The sequence below is a fragment of the Anomalospiza imberbis genome, chromosome 4, assembly GCF_031753505.1.
Source record: "Anomalospiza imberbis isolate Cuckoo-Finch-1a 21T00152 chromosome 4, ASM3175350v1, whole genome shotgun sequence".
NCBI classification, from domain to species: Eukaryota; Metazoa; Chordata; class Aves; order Passeriformes; family Viduidae; genus Anomalospiza; species Anomalospiza imberbis.
Window position 1 is genome coordinate 51,227,268 of NC_089684.1, and position 25,310 is coordinate 51,252,577.

The window sequence follows — 25,310 nt, forward strand, 5'->3', positions numbered from 1 at the left end:
CACACTCCAGTTGCAATAATTAAAAAAAAAAAAAACAAAAGAACTGGCACAGTAGTTCCTGAGGAAAGGATCATCTTGTCCACCTTAGAATTAAAATCCCTTCTGTCCTCAGCCACATAAATATACTGCATGACATCAATACCAAATGCTTTCCCAGAACTGTTCCAACCTGCACATAGACACTGATTTAGAAAAAAGCTGGCCCTCAGAGGCTGCCATACTGCAGCACCGTCCGTGGTAATTCCAGCCATGCAGATGTTGGCAACCCATGGTGTGACCAGGCAACTGCCCCAAGACCAACCACTCAACCCCCCTGGGCCCTGAAACAGCCAGCCTGGGCGACTGTTCCACCCACAAAAACTTCCAAATGGGAAACTAAGAAATGGCAACAGCCAGCTTGACAAGCTGTCTTAAATGAGAACCAAGTGCAGAGAACCCTTGGTGATCGTTGCACAGAAAATGTTTTAAAATTTCACAGTAAATGATGTGGAAATAATTTATTCACACAAGTGAATTAAGCTAAATAAGATTTTTTTTCCACAAGAAAATATTATGCCAGCCTTACCAATAATTACACTAAAAATTCAAAACATTAAATGGCAATTGTTAAAAAAACTGGCAAAAACATGCAGGATAAAAAGCTTTAAAAATACACACAATATTAAGAGCTTCAAAAGTGATTAGGAAAAAGACAATTTTTCAAAGAATGTGAAAAAGATGCCTTGTTTTTTCACTCTTCAAATCGCATTATGTTATAATTTTGTCTGGGTTTTGTTGAAAGCTTGATTTTAGTTCTAAACGGCATTTCCTTGTTCCCCTACTTCCCTTTCCCTCCTGCTCTGGCAGGCCCCTTCGGGAAGCCCGGGCTCAGTTACCTTGTTCAGAGTCAGTGGATATTGTTGATCCCATGCTGTCAGTGCGGATTCGCTCCATGCCCTGCACGGATAGCTGCTCCAATCTGCGCTTGAGGTAGCGGTGCTCCCGCTGTAATTGTTCTTTAATATTTAGAGCTTTTCGGTCCTGTTCTTCCAATTTCTTAAAGGGAGAGAAACACAGTAAGCTGACACTTTGTACCCATGTCAAAGCATAAGTAACTTAAGGTCTTCTCGTAAACAGTAAGTTGAAAAGAATTTCAGTATTTTAATTAATTAATATAAAGATAAATTTTAAATTGCAATTTTTTAGTTAGCATTCTGTAGAGGTCAGTACAATTTTAGCGGCTGAATTTGTTTCACAGTAAGATATATGGTTACAGGGGAAAAAAAAATAATTGAAAAAAAACCCTCAGAGACTCTCTTGCCACTAGCAGACGTTCCTTGGCTAAGATCAAATTATTGTTGCCTTGGTTGTGGGGAATATTTAAATCATTTTATCAGGCAAAACCAGCGTCATCTTTGATAACTTGAGCACAGCTCATGTTTCAGTGAGAACATAATGCATCTTTAGATGAGTCTCTTACCACACCTATCCCCATAAAGGAACCATCGTGAGCCTCTGAATGTTCTCCCTCCTACCGCAGGCCATGGAAAATTTTAGCATTTAAAAAGCTTCATTAGCAATAAGCAGCATTAATTATATACAGAAGGAGGAATTTACTAACAACTCTCTTTATTCTTGCTTTTTTTGTCCTTGAACTTCTGCAGAGCAAGTATGATAATTCTGTGACATCACCTACAAAGTCGGTGGTATTAATTCAGAATTTCTCAGCAAACAGCCTGTGAAAGGATCCTTCACATATCTACCTAAAATCTCTCCTCTGACAGAATAAAAGCAGGTTTTAATTTTGCAAATAAAAAGAATACTTCACACTCGGTGAAATGTGCTGCACTGTTAGTCTAAATGCAGTAACAGAAATAAAAGTACCTTTTTGTATTTGAACTGAGCCCTTCTCCAAATCACTGCTAGCCATTTGAAAAAATTGACTGCATAATTAGGGAAAAATTTGTAAGAGCATGATGAGATTAAAAGCATGAAGGATACACAAATCAAAACACCTTTTATTATTAAAAAATTATCTATCTGATGCAGTAAATTACAGGTTGTAGGAGTAAAAGCACTCATAAGAGTGAGCAGATTTGTCTGTGAGCTGTGTTTACATGATCCCTGAGATTTAGGAGATGTGCAGGGAGTGAATACAGCTGCTGAAGTTTCCTCCCTGCTGTCTGAATGAAGCTAAGCTTGGTTTTCTGAGGACAGCAGGCTGGGACAGTGCACAGCAAAACACAAGCAAAACCCTTTCAGAGACTTTGCTGTTCCCATGCAAGCCTGAAATAAAAGTGTTTGGAAAAAAAAATAATTGACACCTGTGAATGGGGCAGTTTCTGGCTCAATGAACTCTACCTTCTCCCACCACATTTTAAGCCCCCTCCCAGGCAATACACTCTGTAGATAATCATCATAGGTGGATACACAATGTTATAATAGGGAAAGGGGTTGGTACATCCATGTACACAACAAACCAAATGTGCCCAATTGATCAGATTTCCTTTTCCTGTATTTTCCTGGCTGCAATCCCGAACTCTAACAACTATTTTAGGAAAGAACTCAGTGATTCATATCCAGGAGACTCAAAACCGTCCAGTCTTTCAGAGCAGATCTCAATATATGGGGGGCGTGAGTGTGTGAAAAGTTGAGAACTAATGACTGTGTTCAAAATGCCAGCTGGGCACGGGCTAGCTCTGGCAGGGCAGGGGAGGGAGCTGACCTGACAAAGGGGAGCAATTAAATGCTAACCCAGTTAGGGCAGGTTCAGTTAAAATCTTAAAAAGAAAGTTAAACTTCAGTCTTGGTTTTAAGAAGACGAGTACTTGGTGCTGTGCAAGACAGATCTGGAAAGAATCTGTTCCCAGCTTTTTTTATCAGCAGCTGAAATGGTAACTAGAGGGCTAATCTCGCACACTCGCCACTTGTAAAAACACTTTTTCAATTTGTATGCATAAGCCCATCATAGGGGGGCAGCCCAAGACAAAAACCACATGCAGTGCCTTTCATGCATGTTAGCCTGAATTATAAACAAGAGGCCAAAATCTCAAATGGTAAAAACAGGGGTTGCCCAGCTGGAGTAAATGTGCTTAGAAGTGCTGAAAAAGTAGCTCTGTAAACTTGTTCACAAGAATGGTTTTGCTTAAATTAATCTTTATTTCTTCATATGAATCACACCCACTTCTTTAACAGCACTGAATCTTAAAGCTGTGCATCAGCAGGCTGTTCTCCAAAATATTCCAAGATTACTGGCAGCGTTCAATTTTGCCTGACACGCTTCTTGACCTGTTTCTCTGTAACACTGAAAAAATGCCAGATGAGTAATTACAGTCCTGGACACAACAGCAGAAACCTGTGCTTTAACTTTTACATTTGAATACCTCTTTTGTCTTATTTCTGCATATAACCCTGTTCCCTGAAAATAATGACAGTGAAAATGGGAGTGAAGGTGTCTTTGGAGAGAGAAGGCCTGAGGAATAATTTCCTTTCAATTACCTGTGCAATTGTAGAACCTGCACTGCTGCTGGATCCTATATGAGATTTGAGGCTGGGTTTTTTTTGTTTTAAACTTGTAGCAAGGGGAGCAGCAACTAACAGGAGATTGCATTTAATTTTTTGTTTCATTTAAACGAGAATCTGGTCAACAAAAAGTTGATGGGGTAGGGCTCACTAATAGATATGATCTTTTTGATTCTATTATATTTTTCATCATTAATGGACCTGGGTTTTTACATTTTAGTAAATGCAGTACAATGCTACTTTGCTCAGTTCTTAAAAAATAAATATATTAATCAAAGAACAGCTTTGATAGATTTTTTTAATTATAGTGTAAATCATGAAATACACTAGTTAGTAACTAAGCAGAATTCACAAAACCACTGTTTTATATATGTGAGATGCTAAATTGCAAAACACTAAACTTTGACATTGTGACTGAAATCCCTGCAAGTAATAAAGGCCAATAAATCCAGAAGATTGGACATATGGATATGGATTTTGTGTGAAAATTTGTTTCCTCTCTATGGATACACATTCTGGAAGAGTCTCCCTTAAAAGAAATAAAAACATGGATGAATGTTTTTACCTTGATATGCATCTTAGCTCTTTTCAACAGACTTAGAGTGGTGTGTCTGGTGCTGTCCGGCCCGAGAGGCACAAGCTGTTTTAGCTGTTCCAAATATAGCCGGAGTTTAGCCCGCCTGCAATCATTAAAAACGAAGAGCGTTGTAGTGGAGCTGCACCCGAGCACAATCTCCTATATGCAAACACCATCTGTTTGCAGGATCTCTGTGCAGAACTCGAGTCAACCGTGGCTTCCTTTCCCCTCCCTTTGGCAAAGTTTCAGACTGAAAGGTCACTTGAAATGCAGTAACGCTGCTTGGCACACTCAGACAGGAGGCTCATACCTGTATTTCAGAGCAGTTTGCTCAGCCTGGTCAGTCCCATCTTAACCAAAGGGGAGTATGCTCAGAGATCTGAGACATCCAGGCAAGGCTGCACAATCAACCTGTGGCTGGGTAAGGAAAAAAACGTGGGATTTTTCCCAGTGCAGTGATTTCTGCAGGCACAGACAGAGTCGTGGGCAGCTGCAGACCCTGATCCTCTTCTCCCCATTCCTATCCCTGCCTGCTGCAATGGGACACACTCCAGCTATGCGAGCCAAGGGCATCCATGCAGCTCTTCACAGCTCAGAGCTGTTTCCAGCCATGGTTTATCAATGTACTTTAACAAGGAGGTCCTGATGCCCCTTCTCCTCCCTTCTACTGACCCACAGTCCCCCCAGGAGGACACATTCTTCCTCACACTGCACTGTGTTTATCGTAAACGCACAAGAAGAAACCCTTCCAGCCATATTCCTCAACAACAAGGTCCTGCTTTCTCTCTTACACCCTTGCAAGTATCACTACTGCTGCTCTCAGCAATCTCTCCTGTACTACTGCCATATCTATCAGTAAAAAGAGGATGGACAAAGTACTATTTCTACAAATGTTTTCCAAACTAGAAAGCAGCTGGCAATACAACAGTGCATGAAAGAGTTGCTTGACCTATCCAAAACAAGGCAGTGGCCAACCAGAGAACTGCATGGGAGTGTATTTCTGCAGTTACATCCTAAAGAAAATCTCTCCTGGTTTTAATTCACAGCCCTGGAACAGGAATCCACACGGTTCTGCAATGAGATAGAAATGGATGTGGAAGTGCTTCCATGAATAACTACTATGCTCCTTTCTGCCAGCCTGTTACAGGCTGAGCAAAGCCATGACCTGGAGCCGACACTGCCCTCACAGCCATAAGAGGAACGGAAGCAGATCCCAAGTGTGAGGTGAATAATCATCTTTTTCAGATTTGCTCAATGCTGCATGAAGGAAACAAACACTGCAGGGAATTCAACACTTCTGGTCGGGAACGAACTTTCTCTTGAACGATGAGTTCAGAACCACAGTCCAGCATCAGTGTTTGAAATGCAGCTGAAGAGGATTTAATGTGCAGCAAATGACAAATTAAACATTTGTAATTGGAATGATTAGTGTAATGTGAAAACAACCTGAGAATTAATAGTGAAAAAACCCAAAGCAAAACAGAACTAATACAGAACAGTAATGACTACATACACATTTAGTCCTGTCTGCCTATAAATCAGCAGTGTACTAGCTAAGAAACCACAAAGCATTTCCATAAAATTTAAATTTTTTTCTTCAAGCCACTTAAGGAAAAAGGACTTTTAGTAAAAATGTGATTCACAAGAGAAAACAGACTTTTTGTTTAGGTGTGGGGTTTGTTTTTAAATACAAGGCTCTAAACTTAAGTACCTAAGTGCTTTTATTTAAACAACACCAACAAAAACTGACTGAAGAATTCACAAAAATTGCCCATTGGATCCCCTGAGGCTGCTACCTTAAACTGGAAAATCAATCTTTGAAATAGTGAAATACCCCAATTAGGGAATACTGGTATTTATACAGAAAATCTTAATGAGGCAAATTTCATTTCTGTGTCTGTAATCTCTAACAACTACCTGGGGTAGCTGCATTTTAAATACAAAATCTTGTGTCAAGGACTAAATTCAAATAATAATTTTGTTTTCTAAATGACCTCTGAACATACACACGCGAGTCTGTGTCACTCAGCCCAACCTGGATGCAACTGTACTTAGACTGATGACAAGAAAGTGGGGAAGATGAAGGGAAGGAAGAAGAGAAGAATGGTACCAGATAGTAAATAGAGAGGTAAACACCTAGAAATGGAATGAGCAATACTTGGAGCAATTAGAAGTCTGACAAGGAATATAGAGAACTGTTGATCAGAGATTTACTTAGTATTAATTCTGGAAAACATTAATGAAACCAGACTACATACTAAACTTATCTGCCTCTTACTATTTGAGGGAAGTCTGCTTACCAGAGGGAGAAGAAAGGAAGGCTTTAGTGCACTTCCTTGCCATCAACTGGGGAGTTCACAGAAATATCACCAAGGTTCAGGGGCATGGCTGTGTGCCTTTTTAAAGCACAAACTCTTTTATGTTACCTGCCAGCCCAATAGAGCAGGACTTTACAGAAGTGCCATGAAGAACATGGGACTGAATCTAAGAAGAGTATTTTTAAATGACTAGTGAGAAGAATTAAAAGAGCTAAATATTAACAAAACTGCTTTAAGGCTTTTTCAGTACTACCAGCTGATACTGATAGCAGTAAATGTACTAAACACACTTGCTGAAAGACCTCCTGTAATGTCACTTTTATTTTCTTAAAAGGACTTTTTCTTTCATGTAATTACTCATCACCTATGAATCCATTACAGATTTTAAAGCAGAACCTTTACATAGATCTTCACATAAATGCAGACATGTTTATGTGACTAATTTGTATATTATAACCAAAGGCATAGATTGTAAATGCACAAAAAGAAAACCAGCCCACCACAATTCCTCTAGTACTGGAGTAAATATCCCCACATTTTTCATCTTGCATGTCTTAGAAAAAACTGTAAGAATGTAAGAAAACATTTCAGGCATGTTACGTTAACAGATCACACCAGCAGGAACAAGGGACTGAAGCTTCACAGCAGATAAGTTGTCTCGTACAGACTCTGCCAGCACTAATTTCTCTCTTTTTCTGCAGGGACCTGACAGCTTTTGCTTTTCCTCAGCTGCCTGTGACCACAGGAGGAGGGAAAGGCACTCATAGAGGTAATCACAGCCAGAGCTGCTTTGTGTTTTGCAGCTCACGCCTTAAATTCCACCTAAAAAAATAACAAAAAGAAAGGAAAAAAATAAAAGCAGCCTGGTGTCAGAGCAATGGGGTAACAGTCTCTGTGCATGAAACATGGGTGAAGTTGGGTAATTATGCTCTGCTCCAGCTCCCAACCCCAGTGTGGTATAAGGCCTGGACACCAGAGCTGACAGAAAAGGACAATTTCCTCACCTCAGGTGGATGCACAGAAATATCCCCCTCATCACTGATACTGATTTCATCTGGGAAGGCAGGGATCTAAAAAATGCCATCCAAAATCCAAATCAAGCCTGCAGCTCTCTGTTTTGGGTGTAGCCCCACTTATGGAGAGGTGCGTGGGTGTCCAGTCTGATTTATCACATTGTCCTTTGTGCCAGATGATAAAGGGGTTTCAGATGTTCAAGACTCCAGTGTTTCTCCATAAGCAAGCCCACAGCAGGGTCCTCTGAGTCTGCTTTACAGCTCTTCTAGTGCTTGATAAGCCCAGACTGGTCAGCATTCCAGGGCAGGGGCCTTGTCTAGCAGCTGTCTGGTGGTTCCTCACATTCGCATAAAGGACAAAGCCACCTGCTGACAACTGACCCAAAGGCTACCAGCAGGAACTGCCTTAAACTGGTTTTGAATCCACGTAAGCCATGATGGGCAGTAGAGGCAGGGGTTTCAGAGCCCACGGCAGAATGAGCCCTGAAGCCCCACAACATGGAGGGACAAAGCAGCAAAAAGGGGGTGTTAAGAATTTTCTAATAGAACAAGGACATCCAGCAGAAGACCATCACAGGAAGACCACTCACTGACTCTAGTCCTTGGAGACTCCAGTCTGCTCAAGCGTTTGGCTATGAAAAGGCAGGTTCACCACTTCTCAAAGAAAGGGTTGCCATACAAAGGTATATTAAAATCTTTGACCCTAATCAATTTCATAATTGTGTTAAATGAGTCTATTAAATAATAGTCAATAAGCTTTGCTGCATATATGAAATCCCAGATGGAAATCCAAGCAGCACACCAAGAAATGGAATACTAAGATGCAGGGAAAAAAAAAAAAAAAGAAACAAGAAAGTCCATTGTTCACCCTGGATAATCTTCATTCCAAGGAAACTGCAACAACTCCAAGAAATTCCTACAACTACTTGACAAGCGGTTGCAATGAGAACAAAATACTTCTCTGTAGGGCTAAATAATACAACAAAAGGCAATGGCTGTGAATTCAGAGGTTCAGGGTGGACACTGGGAAACAAATTTTTTATTGGGGCAGTGGTGAACAACCATAATAGGTTGCCCAGAAAGGCAGTCCTTGGAGGTTCTTAAAGATTTACCCAGACAGAGCCATAAACATTCACAGACACACATCCATGTCTATGAACATGTAAATCCAAGATTGCCTGTAACCCTTCAGCGTTTGACTCACAAGATTGCTCCCATTCATGTACCAGCAAAACATCCACAGCTGTGTGGCTTAAACCCGTGCCACTCAGACTGACAGACTGCTGGTAGGTTTGTGGAGTGACCTGATCCACTGCAGCCTTTCCACAGGGGCTCTCCAGGGCTCTGTCAGGTCCAGCACAGCAGAGAGAAATGGCCTGCAGCCAGACACACAGCAGATAGCTGTTCAAGCAGCACTCGCACAGTTTTTTGACAGCAGCAAAGGTGTGTTTCCTAAACCATTCAAGTATAAATCTACAGGCTTTATTTAGAGGCCACTGAGCTGCACAAAGCCAGCTGCAAAGACGAGGTGCATATCCCAAATCAGCTGCTCAGTCCTCACCATGGCATGCCTCAGCCAGGCCCTGGTGACATTAAATGGCCGCAGACACTCAGGATACAGGGTGACAGTAGTGAGTTGCTGTGAAATGTGTGCCTGTCCATCCTGCCACCCCAGCTGGGCACTCCCTGCAGACAAGCTTCCAACAGCCCTCCACGTGTTTATAGTAGGTAGCACGGGGTGGGCATTTCTTGGAAGCTGCATCCAAAGACAAACAGTTCCCACTGCTGGCATCATGTTCCTGACTGCCAGAGGTCACTTGCTGGAAGTGTCAGAAGGGCCATGCTCATCTGTTTCTGAACCATTGTGAGCAAGAGCATAAATCTCACTAGAGAGAAGTCAAATTCATGACAAGTGTTCACCTTGCACATCCTCCAGGTCTCACTCCACTGCCCCCATGGAGCACAAGAATGACTCTCACATGTACCCATCCTCTGCTGACCCAGAGCTGGCTGTAGAAAGGAAGGACCAACTCTATCAGCAGTCTGTCATCCTGTGGGAATCCCAGAACAGTTCTGTCTGGTCCACACCTGTTCCCTGCTATTAGCAGATTGCCCAGCCTGGCAATGGAGCTGTCCTGGCCGCACTGGCATCTTAGACATACAGCATCTCCAGCTGATGGAGGAAGGATCTGGAAGGTTAGGAAATGGCCAAAAAGCCACTAAATGTCTGTATTCCCACACTGCATGGCCTGATTTTCCCTTCATGCTGGCTGCAGCAGTTGGCAAGGTTAGACATGATGTTGTTGCTTCCACATGCACAGCCCATTGTACCTCTCACCACAGTGCACCACTGAAGCAGGCATGAAACAATGCTGGCCTCACAAGCAGGCCCTAACTGTGCTTTCTGTAGGGTACCTTAGTGCTAAAAACACTTGTGTGACTGAACATGTGTCTGTGTTTCAGATGTCCCAGTTTTACTCCACTAAACTAGCTCTGTGTACAGCAGGTTGACATATCCTCGAATCAACTGCTAGATATATTTGTTTGGTGCTCTTCTGAAAAGAAAAGGACACTGTAGATCAAACTCAAGCAATGCAATCACTACAAGCCATACTATTCTCACTACTGTGAGAATAACCAGTAGATATGAAATAATGTAAAAATTAAAAATTCCTCATTTCTGTACATTAACCATTTTGGTCCAAAAACCAGACAGCATCACACCTTATCACAAGGCAAATTCAGTACAAACCTAATAAAACTAAACCCCGACTGCAAAGAATAGAAACATATTTGAAATTACTCTAGAAGACATATTATTACAAACTGGACATAGTTACCTAAGCATTTCAGATTCCTTCTCTAACATTTCACTTTTTTTTCCACATTCAAACCTATCCTGGTGCTGTGCTATGAAGTTAATACACAAAGGTTTAAATATAGAGCAGTTACTAAATTTTTCATTGTTGCATAAGGACTGTGTAATCTGGCTTAATAACATGCATAGGGTAAAGTCAGAGAAGAATCTCTGCACCAAAAATTCACTTCTGGAGTCAAATGTTATCCAGATACACTATGAACCAAAATAGTCTGGCCCAAGCCTACAACTTTGGGTCAGAGACACCAGCAGTGAACTAATGGTTGCGTTTCCTCCTTAAAGCAAGGTGATCTTACCTCCCTGCCAGACATGAAATTCAGCATAAAATACAGAAGTGAGCTAACTGCAATTGTAAGACAGTCGTGTTTTTACAGGAAGACTCTTCACAGACTTATTTATGAAATGCAAATACCTGCGTACAGGGAACACTTGAGTTTTACACAGAATCAGCAAAGAGAAGCTCAGGATACTTTGTGAGATGCACTGGGTCAGGATGAACACTGACAGCATCGTTACTCATAAACTTTGTCATTATTTCAAAGTTTTTGAAAAATGCAGAAGTATAAGCAGCAAAAACTTCCCCAGTGTGACTTCAGGGTTCACCTGCCACCAAGGGAAAAGGAGGGCAAGAAAATCTGCTTGCCTTCTGATACCAGCTTCAATCCCTTCTTACTGGAGCTTGACACAACCAGGCAACATCTTTTAAGGGATGCAGCTCTTTTTATTCTGTGCACAGTCACACTCTAAAGTGGTGACAGAATTTTGCTGCAAATTGTTTTAATGGTACTGAAAATTTAATATGTTCATATTATTCTGCCTATTTTGGTTATCAAAGCTACATGTGCAATGTTGGTAATCACGTAATTATATACCCAACTCTCCTTAGCAGAAGCTGGTACTCAAGCATACTTGCCTCGCTCCTCTTTAAGCTAGCACTTTTATTAAAGTGTCAGGAATTACATATTTACAGCTCTACGAGACTTTTTGTAAGCTACCAAAAATTACTCTGTACTAATTAAAACATATTTGTTTACAAAGGCATTTAAAGAGATTATTTAAAAGCTTCCAACTTAAGAAATCACAGAAATTCAATCAGATAAATGGTTCTAAAGAAACCTATTTATTAATGATTCAGACAGTACTTAGCATATCTCCAGCAAAATATTAAACATAATGGAAGATAATGACCCTCCACTGCAATAAAAAATCCTGTTTCTTTCAGGTTTATTTCACTCAGAAACACTTTTAATACTTTCTCCTCTACAAAAGATACCTCAAATACTTCTTTTTTTTTTCTGAAGGATGCTCTAGCTCACACTTGAGCTGCACAATCTATTTCAACTACACAACAAATATGCTTTAGTGAAAAGGAAAGAAAACCTCTTAGTATTAAAGCACTGTACCATAGCAAGGCACCCAGTGTGCAGATTGCTCCGAGATGTGTGAAAAGCTTGCTTACAGCTGAGTGCCTTGGAGCCAAACCCAGAAAATGCAGTCTTGCTCTTACAGCAAACCTCCTGGCTTTTTATTGTCCAAAGAAAGATAAACCAAACACCAGAAGCTGGGGTTTTTTTTCATGTTAGAAACAAATGCCTGAATTTGCCCACTGGTGAAGATTCATCCCAGGCATTTTTTTGTCTGTCTAACACCTCACAGGGCCTCTGCAATAGAGTCCACATGAAAACTAACAGGGAGGAAGAGCGGCAAGTGCCTAATTGCAGTGATTGTTAGTGAATTAAATGCAACAGCCCTACAATCAGTGCAACCACCCGCTTTATTTACTGTAGTATTAACTGAGAGTTTCATCCTCAATATGCATTTCCAGCATGCTGAATACTTGTGTGCATCTGCTCTGCTGAATTGAAAGCAGCTACCTTGGAAGTGTCCAAACATGGGACAAGAACTGCTGCAAGTGCCTCCTACCATCACAAGCTTTCAGAGAGTCAGTGCTGCTCTGGACTTACCTGCAAGTTTTCACATGAATACTGCTCAACAATGTCTGGTGCTGTTCCTAATGCTAAGGAAACAGAAGAAAACCTCTGCTGCCTGTTAACACAGCCTATGATTTCCATGTTTTGTGCATTTTATCACTCTGAAAAATATTTTGGTGCTTTTACACTGTATCTAAAAGCACACTACAGCAGTTACAGTGCATTTTATTCATTTTTCCTTAGTGCCACTTCAGCCCACTAGCTGAGTCCAGACTCCACACTTGACCTTTACCTTTTCACCTTCCAAAAGATGTCACTTGTTCACATTTTAGAACATACACATGGAACCAGAACTTACTCCTACATCTTTCAGTACACATAAGTTAACGGAAGCATCTGCAGTGCCACAAATGTTTTTTGGCCAGTTAAGCCTCTTGGCAGCAGTGCACAGAAAGCTAGCTGGAATGCAAACTGGGAACAGGTGACTGTAGCTGGTCTGTGAGAGGGAAGCTGCTGACTCCTAAAAGAAGGAACACCTGGCAGACCTTGCTGCCCATGTTGCCTCCTTAGTCTCTCCTGCCATAACCCGTCCCTCCAGTAGCTCCTTGCTGAATGTAGTGACAGTTGTCTGTCCTAAGTTACAAGCAGTGGGCTACATCAACATTTCTTCATCTCTCAAAATTCCCACGAGGAGACTTTGATGCACTTTATGCTCTGGTTCCCACCAGAAGGTGCGCTGTGGTTACCCATGTGCTGCCATAAGCCTGGGACATCAGCTAAGATGGGCAAATGACAGCAGCATCCAAGGCTTGCTTTGGGCTGGAATGACCCTGCAAAGCAACGTGGACAACACCAGCACAAGAGACCTGACCAGAGCCTCAGCAGCTGGTGGCTTGCCAGACTGCCCACGTGCTGTCCCTTCAGGAACGTACCCAGCAGCAGAAGCAGACAGACTGATGAGCGTCCCAGAGTGACATCTGACTTTGGCCACCAGAAGAAACAAAAGCCCTGTGGCACAGTTAGTGCCTGTTGCTGTACTGCTCCTCAACCTTCTCCCACTCGAGCTCTCCTGCCTGCAAAGTGAGCACGAGCTGTCAGAAGCGTGCGAGGTGTGACAGAGAAGCGTCACACGACGGTGCACACTCACCCACGTACCTACACCGCCCGCAGACCCAGCCAGCAGCGCAGGAGGCACTCAGAGGAGCACTTGGGCAAGGCAGGACCATCTCAGCAAGGACTCTAGTGCAGATGGAACACCAGCAGCTCTGGCTGGTATCGGTTTTACCCACTGGGGAACCATAGCCTGAGCCTCTGCAGCACTAAGAGCTGCAGGACCATCATCTGACCACTCTCATCTCCTCTCCTTGTTTTTTCTAGACTCCTCCCTGCAGGCAGGCTTCTCCTCACAGCTCTCCCCATGCTTCAGCCATCCCACTGTCTTAAGCTGCTCTTATTTGAAGAGCAGCCATGAAAGGTTTAAAAGCCCTTCACTGATCTTGGGTCTCGGCAATAACTAACAGCAACACACAGAAATCTGAGATGTACTTCATGTGAAATGTCAACAGGAATTTACAAGCTATACAGGGATTCTCGAAAGCATCACAAGCAAAAGTAATGGCAGCTGGATATCATTTGTCTTTCCTGGATGGTATCCATCATAAATTTACATGTATGAGGTTCTACATCCTTTGACCGTAGGCAATAAATCTCTGACCTTGCAAGAATCTGAGGCAACAGAAATCAAACATTATGCAAACAGCTGAAACCCACTGCAGTATGTTTTTGCCCTTGTATGGATTTCTTTTCTTCTGCAAAGAGGGGGAAAAAAGGAGATTCCAACCTATATTTTAGCATTTCAGCCTTTAGGTTGTGCTCATCTATAAAGAACAGTTTTCTGTATTTTAAACCTTCAAAGTCAATCTCAGACAAATAGGAACAATTCTTAGAGCTATAGAAAAGGAATTTCTTTTTCAGGTGTCTTCTATTTTTAGCCCTGTTATCTACTGATTGTCTTTAACATTTACCTCTCAAACACTCTTAGGCAATAGTGAGGGAGGTGTCAGCTGGTACCACGAGCTCAGCATCACACAGTACCTACCTAATCCAGGCAGATGAACAACAGTGCCTTGTAGACAAATACATGAATGATGGAAATACCATCATACATACTGAAAACAGAGTCCACAAAAAACTAGTCAGCCATGCTTTTAATAAACGTATTTAATACTTCGTTCAGCCAACCACCCATTAGTTTTGCACATTAAAATGCACACGCTGCAATTTAGTAGTCCTCCTAAATTAGACCTCTCAAACCCATCTGTCTTACTGGCACTCAAGTTTCTTAGATTACACTGCAGGGAGACTCAAGTTTGTCTGCTACCTCAGAAAAGTGTCAGACCCAATTAGATAAGGAAAGTGCTGCCACGAGATCATGCCATTAGAGGATCAAGCAGTTGTAATTCCCACTTGACGTGACATGGAGGCACACACGTACTCACACGCTGCCCATGGAAACCCCAGCGGGGGTTAGGACATGCAGCAGTAAAACTTTGGCCCTCGCTGGCAGTGGAGCACCACAAAGCAAATTTGCACAGCACATCCAAAGCCATAGTGTGAGTCTGCAGACCTGCAACAGGTGTGTTGGCTTTCGCCACCTTTCACAGTACTCTGTAAGGAATTTGTCAAGGACTGCAGAGAGTGGGTTAAAGAGAATTACACTCATTTAAACAAGGAAAAAGTGCGTAACGACAACAGGTTTGCACTGGGTTTACACACAGAGGGGAACAGGATGACACTGATAATTTTTCACAAATTAACCATTCACCACCAGGTGGCTGGAGAGGATGCAGTCTGTCTCCCCCAGAAGTGGCTCCTGGGAGCTGCATGTCCCTCTCACAGGGCTTCAGGACCAAGGTGCAGCTCACGTTTATCGACTGACAACACCCCAGAGCAAGTCACTGCTTACAAATCAGCTCATGGCTTGAAACCGGCTTTAATTATCAGACTGTTTCCCCACATCAAAATGCTAAGCAAGAACATCGTGTCTCAGGACAGCTGCCAACAGGAAGGATCTTAAAAAAAAAAAAAAGTGTGGGGGAGACTACAATGCTTAAATAAGCCTAGAGAAGTTGGGCCGCAGCACAGCACTAAGCCAAGAGAGCACACTACTGGGCCTAGTGAGCTTTTTCTGCCTAATTTTAAACCTCCCTATAGACCTAGTTATTTTGTACATATGTCAAATGAGAGGAGAAATGTGTTCAAGATTTTTTTTTTATACCACCATATCATGCCAAATTAAAGGAGAGGCAAGTCAAGTTGAATTATTGTAGCTAAATTAAAAACATGCATTGCTTTCACACACTGAGCACAAGGCCTAGGGATAGCAGAAAGCCGGAATTAAGCAGCCTTTTCCTGCATCAACTTAAATGAGTGTGAAGCAGTAATATCTGCAATACTGGATACCTGTGACTGTGGTTTTATTGTCTACTGTACCTCAATATCCAAATACCAAGTATTGAGTTTAAGTAGCCTGACAAATGCTGTAGGGACTCCACACTCCCGCGTGCACAAGGCACCAAAAGAAACAACAGCAATTTACACCACAGTTTTAAAACCTCATCAGAGTTAAGGCAACTCTGTCTCCATTTCAACACCTAAACAATTACTTGCTCCTTCACAGTGGTAGGAAGTTTTAAACTCTGATCAGGAAACTATCAGAAAGAGATATTTAGTGCTATGTGTTACTTTCATTTTTGTTTCTGCTACTACTTCCTTGGCACATGCACCTACCAAAGCCTCGTGGCCATCTTAGAGGGAGCAGCTAATGATGGCAGCTTGAGCAGGCACAAATGAATTGACTTCACTGGGGAAGGAAGTTGTGGGTGTTGCTTTGACCAACAAGCGCAGATACTTGAGATATGGTCCAGTGAGACAGCTGAGGTACCCTGGGACAACAGCAGGGTGCCTGTTCCAGCCAGCTGAAGGCTGGTTCAGACCCCAAGTGAGAACAACAAAGGAGAGAAGAAAAGAAATCACACTGAAGTAATTAAGAATACATGTCCCCAAATGTCTTGCTGTATGTCTCCAACTCCCTCATTTAAACCTTGTAATTAGAGGTGAATGGAAGACAGTGAGGTGTATGAATAAACAAATTTAGGGGAAGGATTAAATGCACTGACTGTGCATTTTAATTAAATATGGTCACTTCCAAGGCTGCAATGGGTACTTTTACTTTCAGGTGAATTAAAAGCTGAGTAACATTTATTTATGCCCCCCTCAAAACAAAAAAAGAAAAAAATCTGGCATAGTGGGACAGTGGAGACTAAGATATCTGACAGTCCTGCCTCCAAGTTTAGATATAGCTTACCACAACACCGATACTGCCTTGTTTAATTTCCAACCTATTTCCCTTTCCATTGAACAGTAAAAACTAGTTGTCTCTGAGCCAGATGAGGTATAGTTGAGCAGAATCTGAAAATAATCCATCTGGGGATGGTAAGGTATGGACCATCTTTCAAAACTCTCCTCCTCTCCCTCCTTCTTATTTCCCTGCAAAACTCAGCTCAGACTTCTTAAGTGCAGTGTCCTGAGATTGTCTGGCAATGGAAGGAAGCACCAGAAGTTTGGACTCACTTGCCATGTGAGTATGTAAAGTCAGGCAGTGGGAACCAAGACACCCAACAGTCTATTTAAAACACCTCTTAGCACCTACACCCAATAACTGCTTCTAGCAAACATACACAACAAGCTCCCAAATTTCCCTAGCAGAAATTATTTGCTCCACCCATGTTGTTCATTGCAGCAGTCAACACAACAGCACTTACCAATCGGGATTAAGTCAGCTTTCTTGGGGAATTACAGGGTTTGCTACCTTTATGTTTTGTAAATACAGCTAATGTGCTATGTAAGACACAGAGTGTCTGTGCAGCTGGTATTTGCAAACACTGATGGTATTCCTAACTTCAATAGGAGCTGCTGAGTCCTGGCAGCAATTACATGCCAGGCAGGCCCCTTATTTAGCACCTTGTATCTTCATTTAGTTACCCAAATTGAACCATCAAGGAAAGAAAAGCAGATAAATCTGTTAGGCATCAATCCCAAGGTGGCAGCTGGGAGAAGAGGACTCACCACTACTTCTCCAGCCTTTTACAGGCATTTTACCACCTTCAGATATAGTCTTTGACTATTACACAAATCTGCTTTGTTGCAATAAGGTAGAACCTAATAAAGGCTTTCTTCATGTAGGGCATGTAGCCTGTAACCAGAGTTGTTGGTTTTTCAAGTTAGAAGCATTGCAACATGACCTCATGTACATACATCCAAGCCCACACCTCTTCTGTGTCGGCTGTGCCATCTCCACGCACTACAAAATTAGTCACACTAATTTGTGTAGAAAAAAAAAACTTGTGTAACATAAACTAGCTTCAAACAATCATATTAGTCAATTGACATCCTTTGACAAGTCCCGTCACTCAGCTCTAGCCTAGAAGGATGTGTACTAGCTCAGCCTATGTATTTCCATCTCAAAAGACAGCACTCTATGAAGTCCCAAAACAACTCCCTCCTTCCAAACATAGGGGGGGTTGGGTAGAAGGAATATCTTATCCATTTTTGTGGATTGCACAGTTCTTTAGGACAAGAGGAGTCCATTTTAAACTGGATCCCATGCACAAGGAAGGGGATGGGGGGGGGGGTTGGTTTTGGTTTTCCAAAAAGGGCCCAAATTAAACTTCTGTGAAGGAACAGCATTCTGCTTTTTCACATTTCTGATCTGCTGTTTAAATGCTCATGCTCAGCACAGTTTCTGACCTTTCTACACAGTTTCTGAACCTTTTCTGCATCCTCTGCAGCTGCCTGGATGCGATGCAGGGTTCAGCCTGCAGGCAGGCACAGCTCCTACTGGAATTCCCTGGGCACGAGGCAGAGTTGGGCCCACAGTCTGCCAGTGTACCAAGGGGAAAAAACCACAGATTAAAAACTACTTGACCTGCAAAGGAATTCTGTGCAGTAAATCTAAGCACAAGCGTCTGCTGACAGAGACCACGAGGGAAAAAGAGCATGAGCTACACCAGGGAAGTACACACCGTTCCATTCAGAAAGAGACATTTTAAATTTGGGACCAGGCCATGGTATATCCAATACCCAAGTGGGGTAGTCATTCCAGGGAAAGGAGTGCTAAAAATAGAGCTACAGATGCCAATACAGCATGGAGGCAGGGAGAGGAAGGGACAGGACAAGCAATTCACAGAACACAGCCACCTCCTCCAGCTGAGGTTGATTCCTTTTTGTCTGCTCCAAGCAGGGACACTGGGACATGAATGCTTGTGACATACTTGGGAGAAAGTAAGACAGCCTCCTGCAGATCTGGTGTGAATCCCGAGTGCAGAGCCAACCTTGCCTTAAAGAGCTGGAGCTGCACTGCTGACTTTCAGGCACATTTGCTACTTCTTCAAACCACAGCAGGTACCACTTCTGTATATTGGTCTGTGGGCTTCCACAGACCTGACTGGCTGGGATTCAGCCAAGGATTCCCATTGCATTATGTAAGACTCATTTCAGAGGCCAGCTTCTTAAAGTCCATTAGCTGCCTAAATACCTTTAAAAAAACAAAAATCAAATTCCAGCTCACTAGTCCAGATGTAGCTAAGCAAGCTTAAAAAAACCCTCTTTTTCAAAATACCTAATTCAACTTTTTTTTCTCCTCCACTCAGGAGAGCAGTCACCATCAGGCCTCTCTTGCCCTATATGCAGGGAATCAGCACCTAACTGTCCTGAAAGTACCAGAAAGTCTGGCCCACCCATCTCTATACAAGTCCAGCCCACTCTCTCTCCCATGCTGGATGAGAACTAGCCGGGTCAATTGGCAGATGCTGAAAACATAAACCACCTTCTACACAGTCCATTAGAGGCTGACACACAATGGACTTATGTTTGAAGAGAGGGATGAACAAATTCAGGTGGAAAAAAAAATGCATGCACTCGGTTTCTCACCCATCTGCTCCCTGCTGGCTGCTTGGCTGGCCAGGAAGCACAGAGCTTTCTGGAGCCCAGACCCAGGACTCCACTCACACTCCACAGTCCAAAGCTGACTTCAGCAGGAAAAAGGACATAATACTTGAGTCCAAACTGTATTTTAGTCCCATCTTTCATTGCAAAATAGCAGCTTTGTCCAAAGCATGAGTATGTGCACATCTCTGATACCTGTAATATAACTTCCTGAGCAGATTAATTTTCAAGTTTCATCTGCTTAATACACTCCTCCTTTCCAAACCAGCAGTGTAGGTAGGAGGACACATTTGTTGGGAGTGCATCATCAGGTGAGCTGCTCTGTGCATTGAAAAGACAACAGTTCAGTGCATAAATATCCACAGCAGCTATTGCAGCAGGTACTGCAGGACAAGTCACAGGTCCAGACACCTGCTGACTGCCCAGAGATGGGGCAACAGTGAGGAAAGAACAGCATTTCAGTACAACATTTTAAATCTTCCAATCTCTTTAATTGCACAGATCTGTCAGACTCAGAAACATGGGTCGCTTCAGCAAAAGCACAGGATTAAATCTCAGTTCTGCAGGTCCAGTTCTTTATAGATTTTGCTAAACAAGTTGTGCAAAAAAAAAATATTACAGAGATTTTTTAACACCTGCTGAGAGGGGCTTTGAGCTGACATTCAGACTTGCACTGGCTGAGGTGACACCAGTCACCTGCTCACTACAGCTGGAAGCCTCAGAGAAGCAGTCATAGCTGGGGAGGGGGAGCAGACGCCCAAACCATGGTGGCTTTCAGCTCAGAAAAGTCAAATCACACTCCTAAGACATTACCTTGCTTAAGGAGTGCAAAGGTATGTTTATTGTAATTCACTGGGATTGTAATAAACCACTTCATACCAACCAGATGGTGTAAAATAAGTTATTTTCTTGACAAGAAAACCAAAAGAAAGACCAAGCACAGAAGTTAGATTCTGCTAGCAAGATGACGTGGTTCCCACCACTAACCCAACAGGCACATTATCTGCATGGTTTATGTATAATCTGGACAGATCTTAGAAATGGAAGCAATTTTTATAGACCCATTATAACAATGAGATCTTTCCCAGGTCAGTAAGACCCATCCAGCACAGCACTTTCCAGGAAACAGCAGCCAAAACTGGATGCTTAGGAAAAACATTAAACTGACAGAGAAGTGAACTGGAACTCCTCTGTACTGTAAATAAACACTGTAAATGAACACTGTCACTCAAAGAAGCCATCCCACCCTCTCCCCGTGACACACCAGGGTGTGCCTGTGACAGTGAGCTGGCTCAGGAAGGTGACCTGGCCAAAGGAGGAAGCTTCTCCCCTCCTGCTGTGCTGGCAGGAAGCGGGACCCAGGAGCACCAGTGTGCAGCCAGGCCTGGGTTAAATTCCTGAGGGAAGCACAGCAGTGAGACACTGGGTGATCCTTCCCTGGAAGGACTTTACCTCCAGCACCAGTTCAGGGGTTTCCTCAGTTAGCGGTGGCACCACAGCCACTCAGTGCCATGGATCAATGCAGTTACAGCCTTGTGCTGCATAACACTGCTAACCACAACGGTAATTTGGGATTCTGAAAAGGCAGTCCATAATAAAAATAAATATTAAGCATTGTTTTGGTATGCTATTATTTCAATGACCTTTCAGTTCTGTTTCAACACTTCCAAGTGTATCACCAACTGGCAATTACATGCTTTTCATTAACCCTGCAGTTTATTAACATGAAGAGCCACAGAGAAGATTTCAGGACGTCCACCTAGGCATTCTCTCAGTTTATATAAACTTCAAACACCAAGCAACTCTGGTGGGTGAAACTGATGTACCAATGAATGTAACTGTGCTCTTCAACGTGCAATTCCTCCATGAGAAAACCACCTATCAGGACTTAACTTCAGAGGCACCTGCTGTGTTTTTTGTATCAGCTAATGTTGTACATAATAATGCTCCCATGAAAATATATATTGCTCATCAAAGCCTGTGTTTCTGTAGAGACACCCATTCATGCACATGATGATGCAATACAGAAATTTTGTTCTGGCAAGATTTTAACTTTAAGGACTGCACAAAACTTGCATCAGTATTACCTTCTGTGCACAAGGGAATACTTTCAGTCTCCCCCAGTCAGCACTCTACACAACACAAGCATTAAGCTCCTTTGGGAAGAAAGAAAGGTTTGGGGTTTTATCCATCTTTAAGGTTTTGAAAATCACTGTGTCTCACGTATTACCCATTCTGTTCTTGCACTTCTAAAAGTTCAGGGCTGTCTCACTCAATTGATCCAGGCCAACTCTGCATCAGGCTCAGCTTGAACAGCAATGCCTGGTTTTTACCTCCATCTGTCTCAGCTCACCAGCTTTTGTCAAATCTAAGCCTGGGGACCTGGGACCTAGATCAAGGGTCCCTCGGTCACACAGCACTTCTTCAGCTCATATGGTGCCAGCCTGGGGACAGCAGCACGTGGCTTGCTAATTCTGAGGTACACTTATTCATTTCCTCACTAATTCTTAAAAGCTGTTCTTTAAAATAATCAAGTTTCACAAGCTGTTTTCAAAGACTTTGCCAGGGAAAGGGCAAGACCTTGAACCCCTCCTGCAGCAGAGCTCCTCATGGCCAGGCAGGACTGAATGACACCAAAGAAGTCCTGATGGGTTGATCCCAGTATCCTCTATCAGGGCTCCGTGTGCTTTGGCAGGAGGTGCCTGCACAGCCCTGCACAAGCTGGGGGTGAAGACCACAGGTGAACAGCCAAGGGCAGGTTCTCCCTGCCTTCACAGAGCAGTCTGCAGATCTCAGCACAGTCTTCCAGGGGATACACCTTGGCTTTTACCTTCTAATGTAGAACTAGTATAAACTGATGCAAATAAATGAGATTATGCTGTGTCTTTTAAAGAAGCTTATGTCTCTCATGAATTCTTGGGTGTTCTTTTACACTATGAAAGCTGAATTCCTATATGCAGCTGTCAGGTCAATTAAAAATTTCCTTGCAAAAAGTCATGATTACTAATTTACTTATTATTTTTATTGTTCTGTGAAAGCCTACAGACCTAATGGTCTGGCTGGAAACAACAAAAAAAAATCCTACATGAATATACACGTTTGTCATTAGGAACTAGTTACATCCAAGTGGCACTGTGACTAACCAGTCTGTAATTATTAAAATATCTTCTAGGACCTCAGCTGTCCCTGGGATAGAAGATTTCCTGCCTTCCTGCTTTTTATTTAGGGGTTTTCCTGTTTCATGGCTCCAAGATGCACACCTTAAATGCACAGGACCAAAACGAGACTGCCATTAGAGGGATGAGTCCTTAGAGAGCTTCTCTGTAACGAACCCACACTAAAGTTCTGAGCAGAGTATTCTAGGAAGACTTAAAGCAGAGAAAAAGGAATTTCATGTATGAATCACTGAGAAACACTTTACCATAAATGCAATCTGAATTCTACCATCTAATGAGATTTTTTTTCTTGGAATTACATTTCTGCTTTCGTCTTCCTCTGAGCACCCCCTCAAGAGCACACAGGAAAGAGACCCGGCAGTACAAAACACAAAATAAAGTGGTAGTGCCAAATGGCCAAGCCAGCACACACAGACGTCAGCCACTGCCCTTCCCACCAACACTGAAACCAGAGATAAGACCTCTGATGTGCAACAGCAGTGCAGAACCCAAAACAGCGCCATGTACAGTGCATGGCTACCATGGCTTTCCAGTTACTGGCATCTCTGGCCACCCTCCCGCAGGACACAAGGGCTGTGTAAATGAGGAAGCCATTTCCCTGCCCTCCAGCACGCAGTGCAGCCCTCAGACACCACGTGAGGGACTGGGCACGGAGGAGGACACCGCAGCCATTCCTCTCCTCCTCCTCGACAGGCTCCTGTGAGATAACCGGGTGTGCCTTGCCAGAGCAGCATCATGGCAGTGCTGAGTCAAAGGCGCTGGTCCTGCAAAGGAGACACCTCCAAAATCAACATCCAGTGCTTCCCAGCTGGCAGGGCAGGGCAGGGCTGCACCGGAGGGGGAAGACAGGCTCTGCTGCAGAGACCAGCTGCTACAGGGACACAGCACGGCTGTGAATCTTCCATTAAACCGTGCAAGACACTTCAGAGATCTTAATGTAATTTTAGTTAAACACAAGTGAAAAACACTATGATCGGTATTATCTGCTCATACACCCACAGTGCTGGAGGAGGGGGCTGTTACAAAGAAGAAAATAGAAATTGCAGGAGTCCTTCACACCAATACATCAGGCAGCTAGAACTGTACACACCTCATCTGCTTTTGTGAACACCCATTTGCACATACAAAGATCTTGCACTAATTTGCAGGTTCTCACCAGGAATAATAAAAATCTGGCTTCAAGTATAGTTTAACTGCAGGAGGCACAGCAAGCAGCAGCAGTTAGAAACATTAGTTGTATAATCACAAGACATACTGTGCAGTTTACCTACTTTGACCTTGAGATGGCAAAGAAAGAAAAGGTAGCAAGGCAAGTACTATATGGTCCATCTACTACAAAGATACGGCACAGAACTGAAAGTGAGATCAGCGATTGAACAATGAATAGATTCTCCTTCTGGCCCTGCATCTGCTGCAAATGCTGCTGTGCCTCATTTACTGTGCTGCTTAAACATGTTAACGCAGAGCACAAGGAAGAAGAAAATAACTGAAGGAAAAAGAAAAGGAATATGCAGATGAAAGTAAATTCTTAATGATGAAGGAGGAGGAAAGGAAGAAATTGAACAGAATGAGAAAGAATCATAGTTGGGGCCAATTTTTTTTTTTTGTTTTTCTTTTAAAGAAGTGTGACTGAAGGACAGAATTCTACATGCAGTTATTTCCCTGAAGACTGTCAGCAGCACTTCTGGCCTGTCGATGTCACTGTGCCAATGCACTGCATTCTACAGCCCAGGCCTGTGTTTGTGAGCCTGAGCCTTCTCCAGTTCCTCTCATCTCTAGGATGACCACGTGGCTATTAGGCAGAGCTATAGTTTACTCATATTACAATTAAACTACAGGAAAGCGTGTAAGCATGCAAGGGAAGTGATGGTCTAGCTGCTACATAACTGCAGCCACAGAACAACACACAAAAAACCCCCACGAGTTCAATCTCGTTGTGCCATCAACCACGTTTCACGTATTTAGAAGCGCGCAAACAGGTTTAAATCATATCCACACACACACCCCTCGCTTTCTCTGGATGTATGAAACCCGAAAGACCACAAGCTACACAAAAAAAGAACAAAAACCGCCCGAAGGGGAGTTTATCCTGCTGCCTGAACGGTGAGTGAGAGGCAGCGGCCGGCAGCGAGGGTGCCACAGCGGGAAGCGAGAGGCAGAGCCGAGACGCCCCGTCGCGTCCCCGTGCTCCCTCGGAGCAGCGCTCCCGGAGCCCTCCTGCAGCCCGGGGGCCCAGCCGCACGCACACCGTGACACGGTACAGCACACGCTGAACACTGCCTCCGGAGCGGGCAAAGCAGAGCGCTGCACCACGCGCGGCTGCAGGCTCTGAGCTCTGCCCTGCCGAAGCCCGGCTTTTCCCGGCGCTGGAGCGGCCGGAGCGGGCTGCGGCTCGGGAGCTGCCCGCTCCTGCTCCCGGCTCCCGCTCAGCCCTCCGGACAGGACACGCACCAGCAAGGAAACGGACCCAGGGGAAAAACGGATCTGTAGTACTTACACGCAAGATGAAAATTAACTGCACTTTGGGCATACTTGAAAAGAAACATAAAATAACCCCGTGTGACACATTGTTCCTGAAAACCATTCACCTTAAACACAAAAATACTTTGTACGTACAGCATTTAACACCTCTAGCAAACAGTTGCTGCAATCAGATTCTTTGTTAGTAACAATTCGGTTAACCAGTTACAGCATTAATCAGTCCAAAGCTAACTATTAGGGATAAAAAGAGCATACCAAACAATAAGGGGGAAAAAAGCCAAATAATACCATAACTACTAGATTTTAGTTGATAAAAAAACCAAAACCAACTTAATAAATTATTCAGTGCAGAATCAAAATAATTTCAACAAAATGTTCTTCAATAAACACAGTAATTCAAAGGTCAGCCATATATCTTTTAATTTGCTTT

At 43.2% G+C, this 25,310-nt stretch overlaps 1 protein-coding gene and 1 long non-coding RNA gene across 6 annotated transcripts in view; both read right to left on the minus strand.

Moving 5' to 3' along the window:
- The window catches only part of MXD4 (MAX dimerization protein 4), a 44,461-nt gene that overhangs the window by 2,863 nt on the left and 16,288 nt on the right, over positions 1-25,310 (minus strand). For all 5 annotated transcript variants that reach the window (XM_068188487.1, XM_068188486.1, XM_068188483.1 and 2 more), the window contains 2 exons: positions 4,067-4,181; positions 876-1,035 (listed from right to left, as the gene is read on the minus strand). In XM_068188487.1, coding sequence (XP_068044588.1) covers positions 876-1,035; positions 4,067-4,181 — 275 coding nt within the window. The remainder of the gene's footprint in view (positions 1-875; positions 1,036-4,066; positions 4,182-25,310) is intronic.
- On the minus strand, positions 4,775-25,307 carry LOC137472945 (uncharacterized). Its single transcript, XR_010998520.1, has 2 exons — positions 22,367-25,307; positions 4,775-22,282 (listed from the first exon to the last, which is right to left on the minus strand). It is a non-coding gene; the product is annotated as an uncharacterized lncRNA (long non-coding RNA).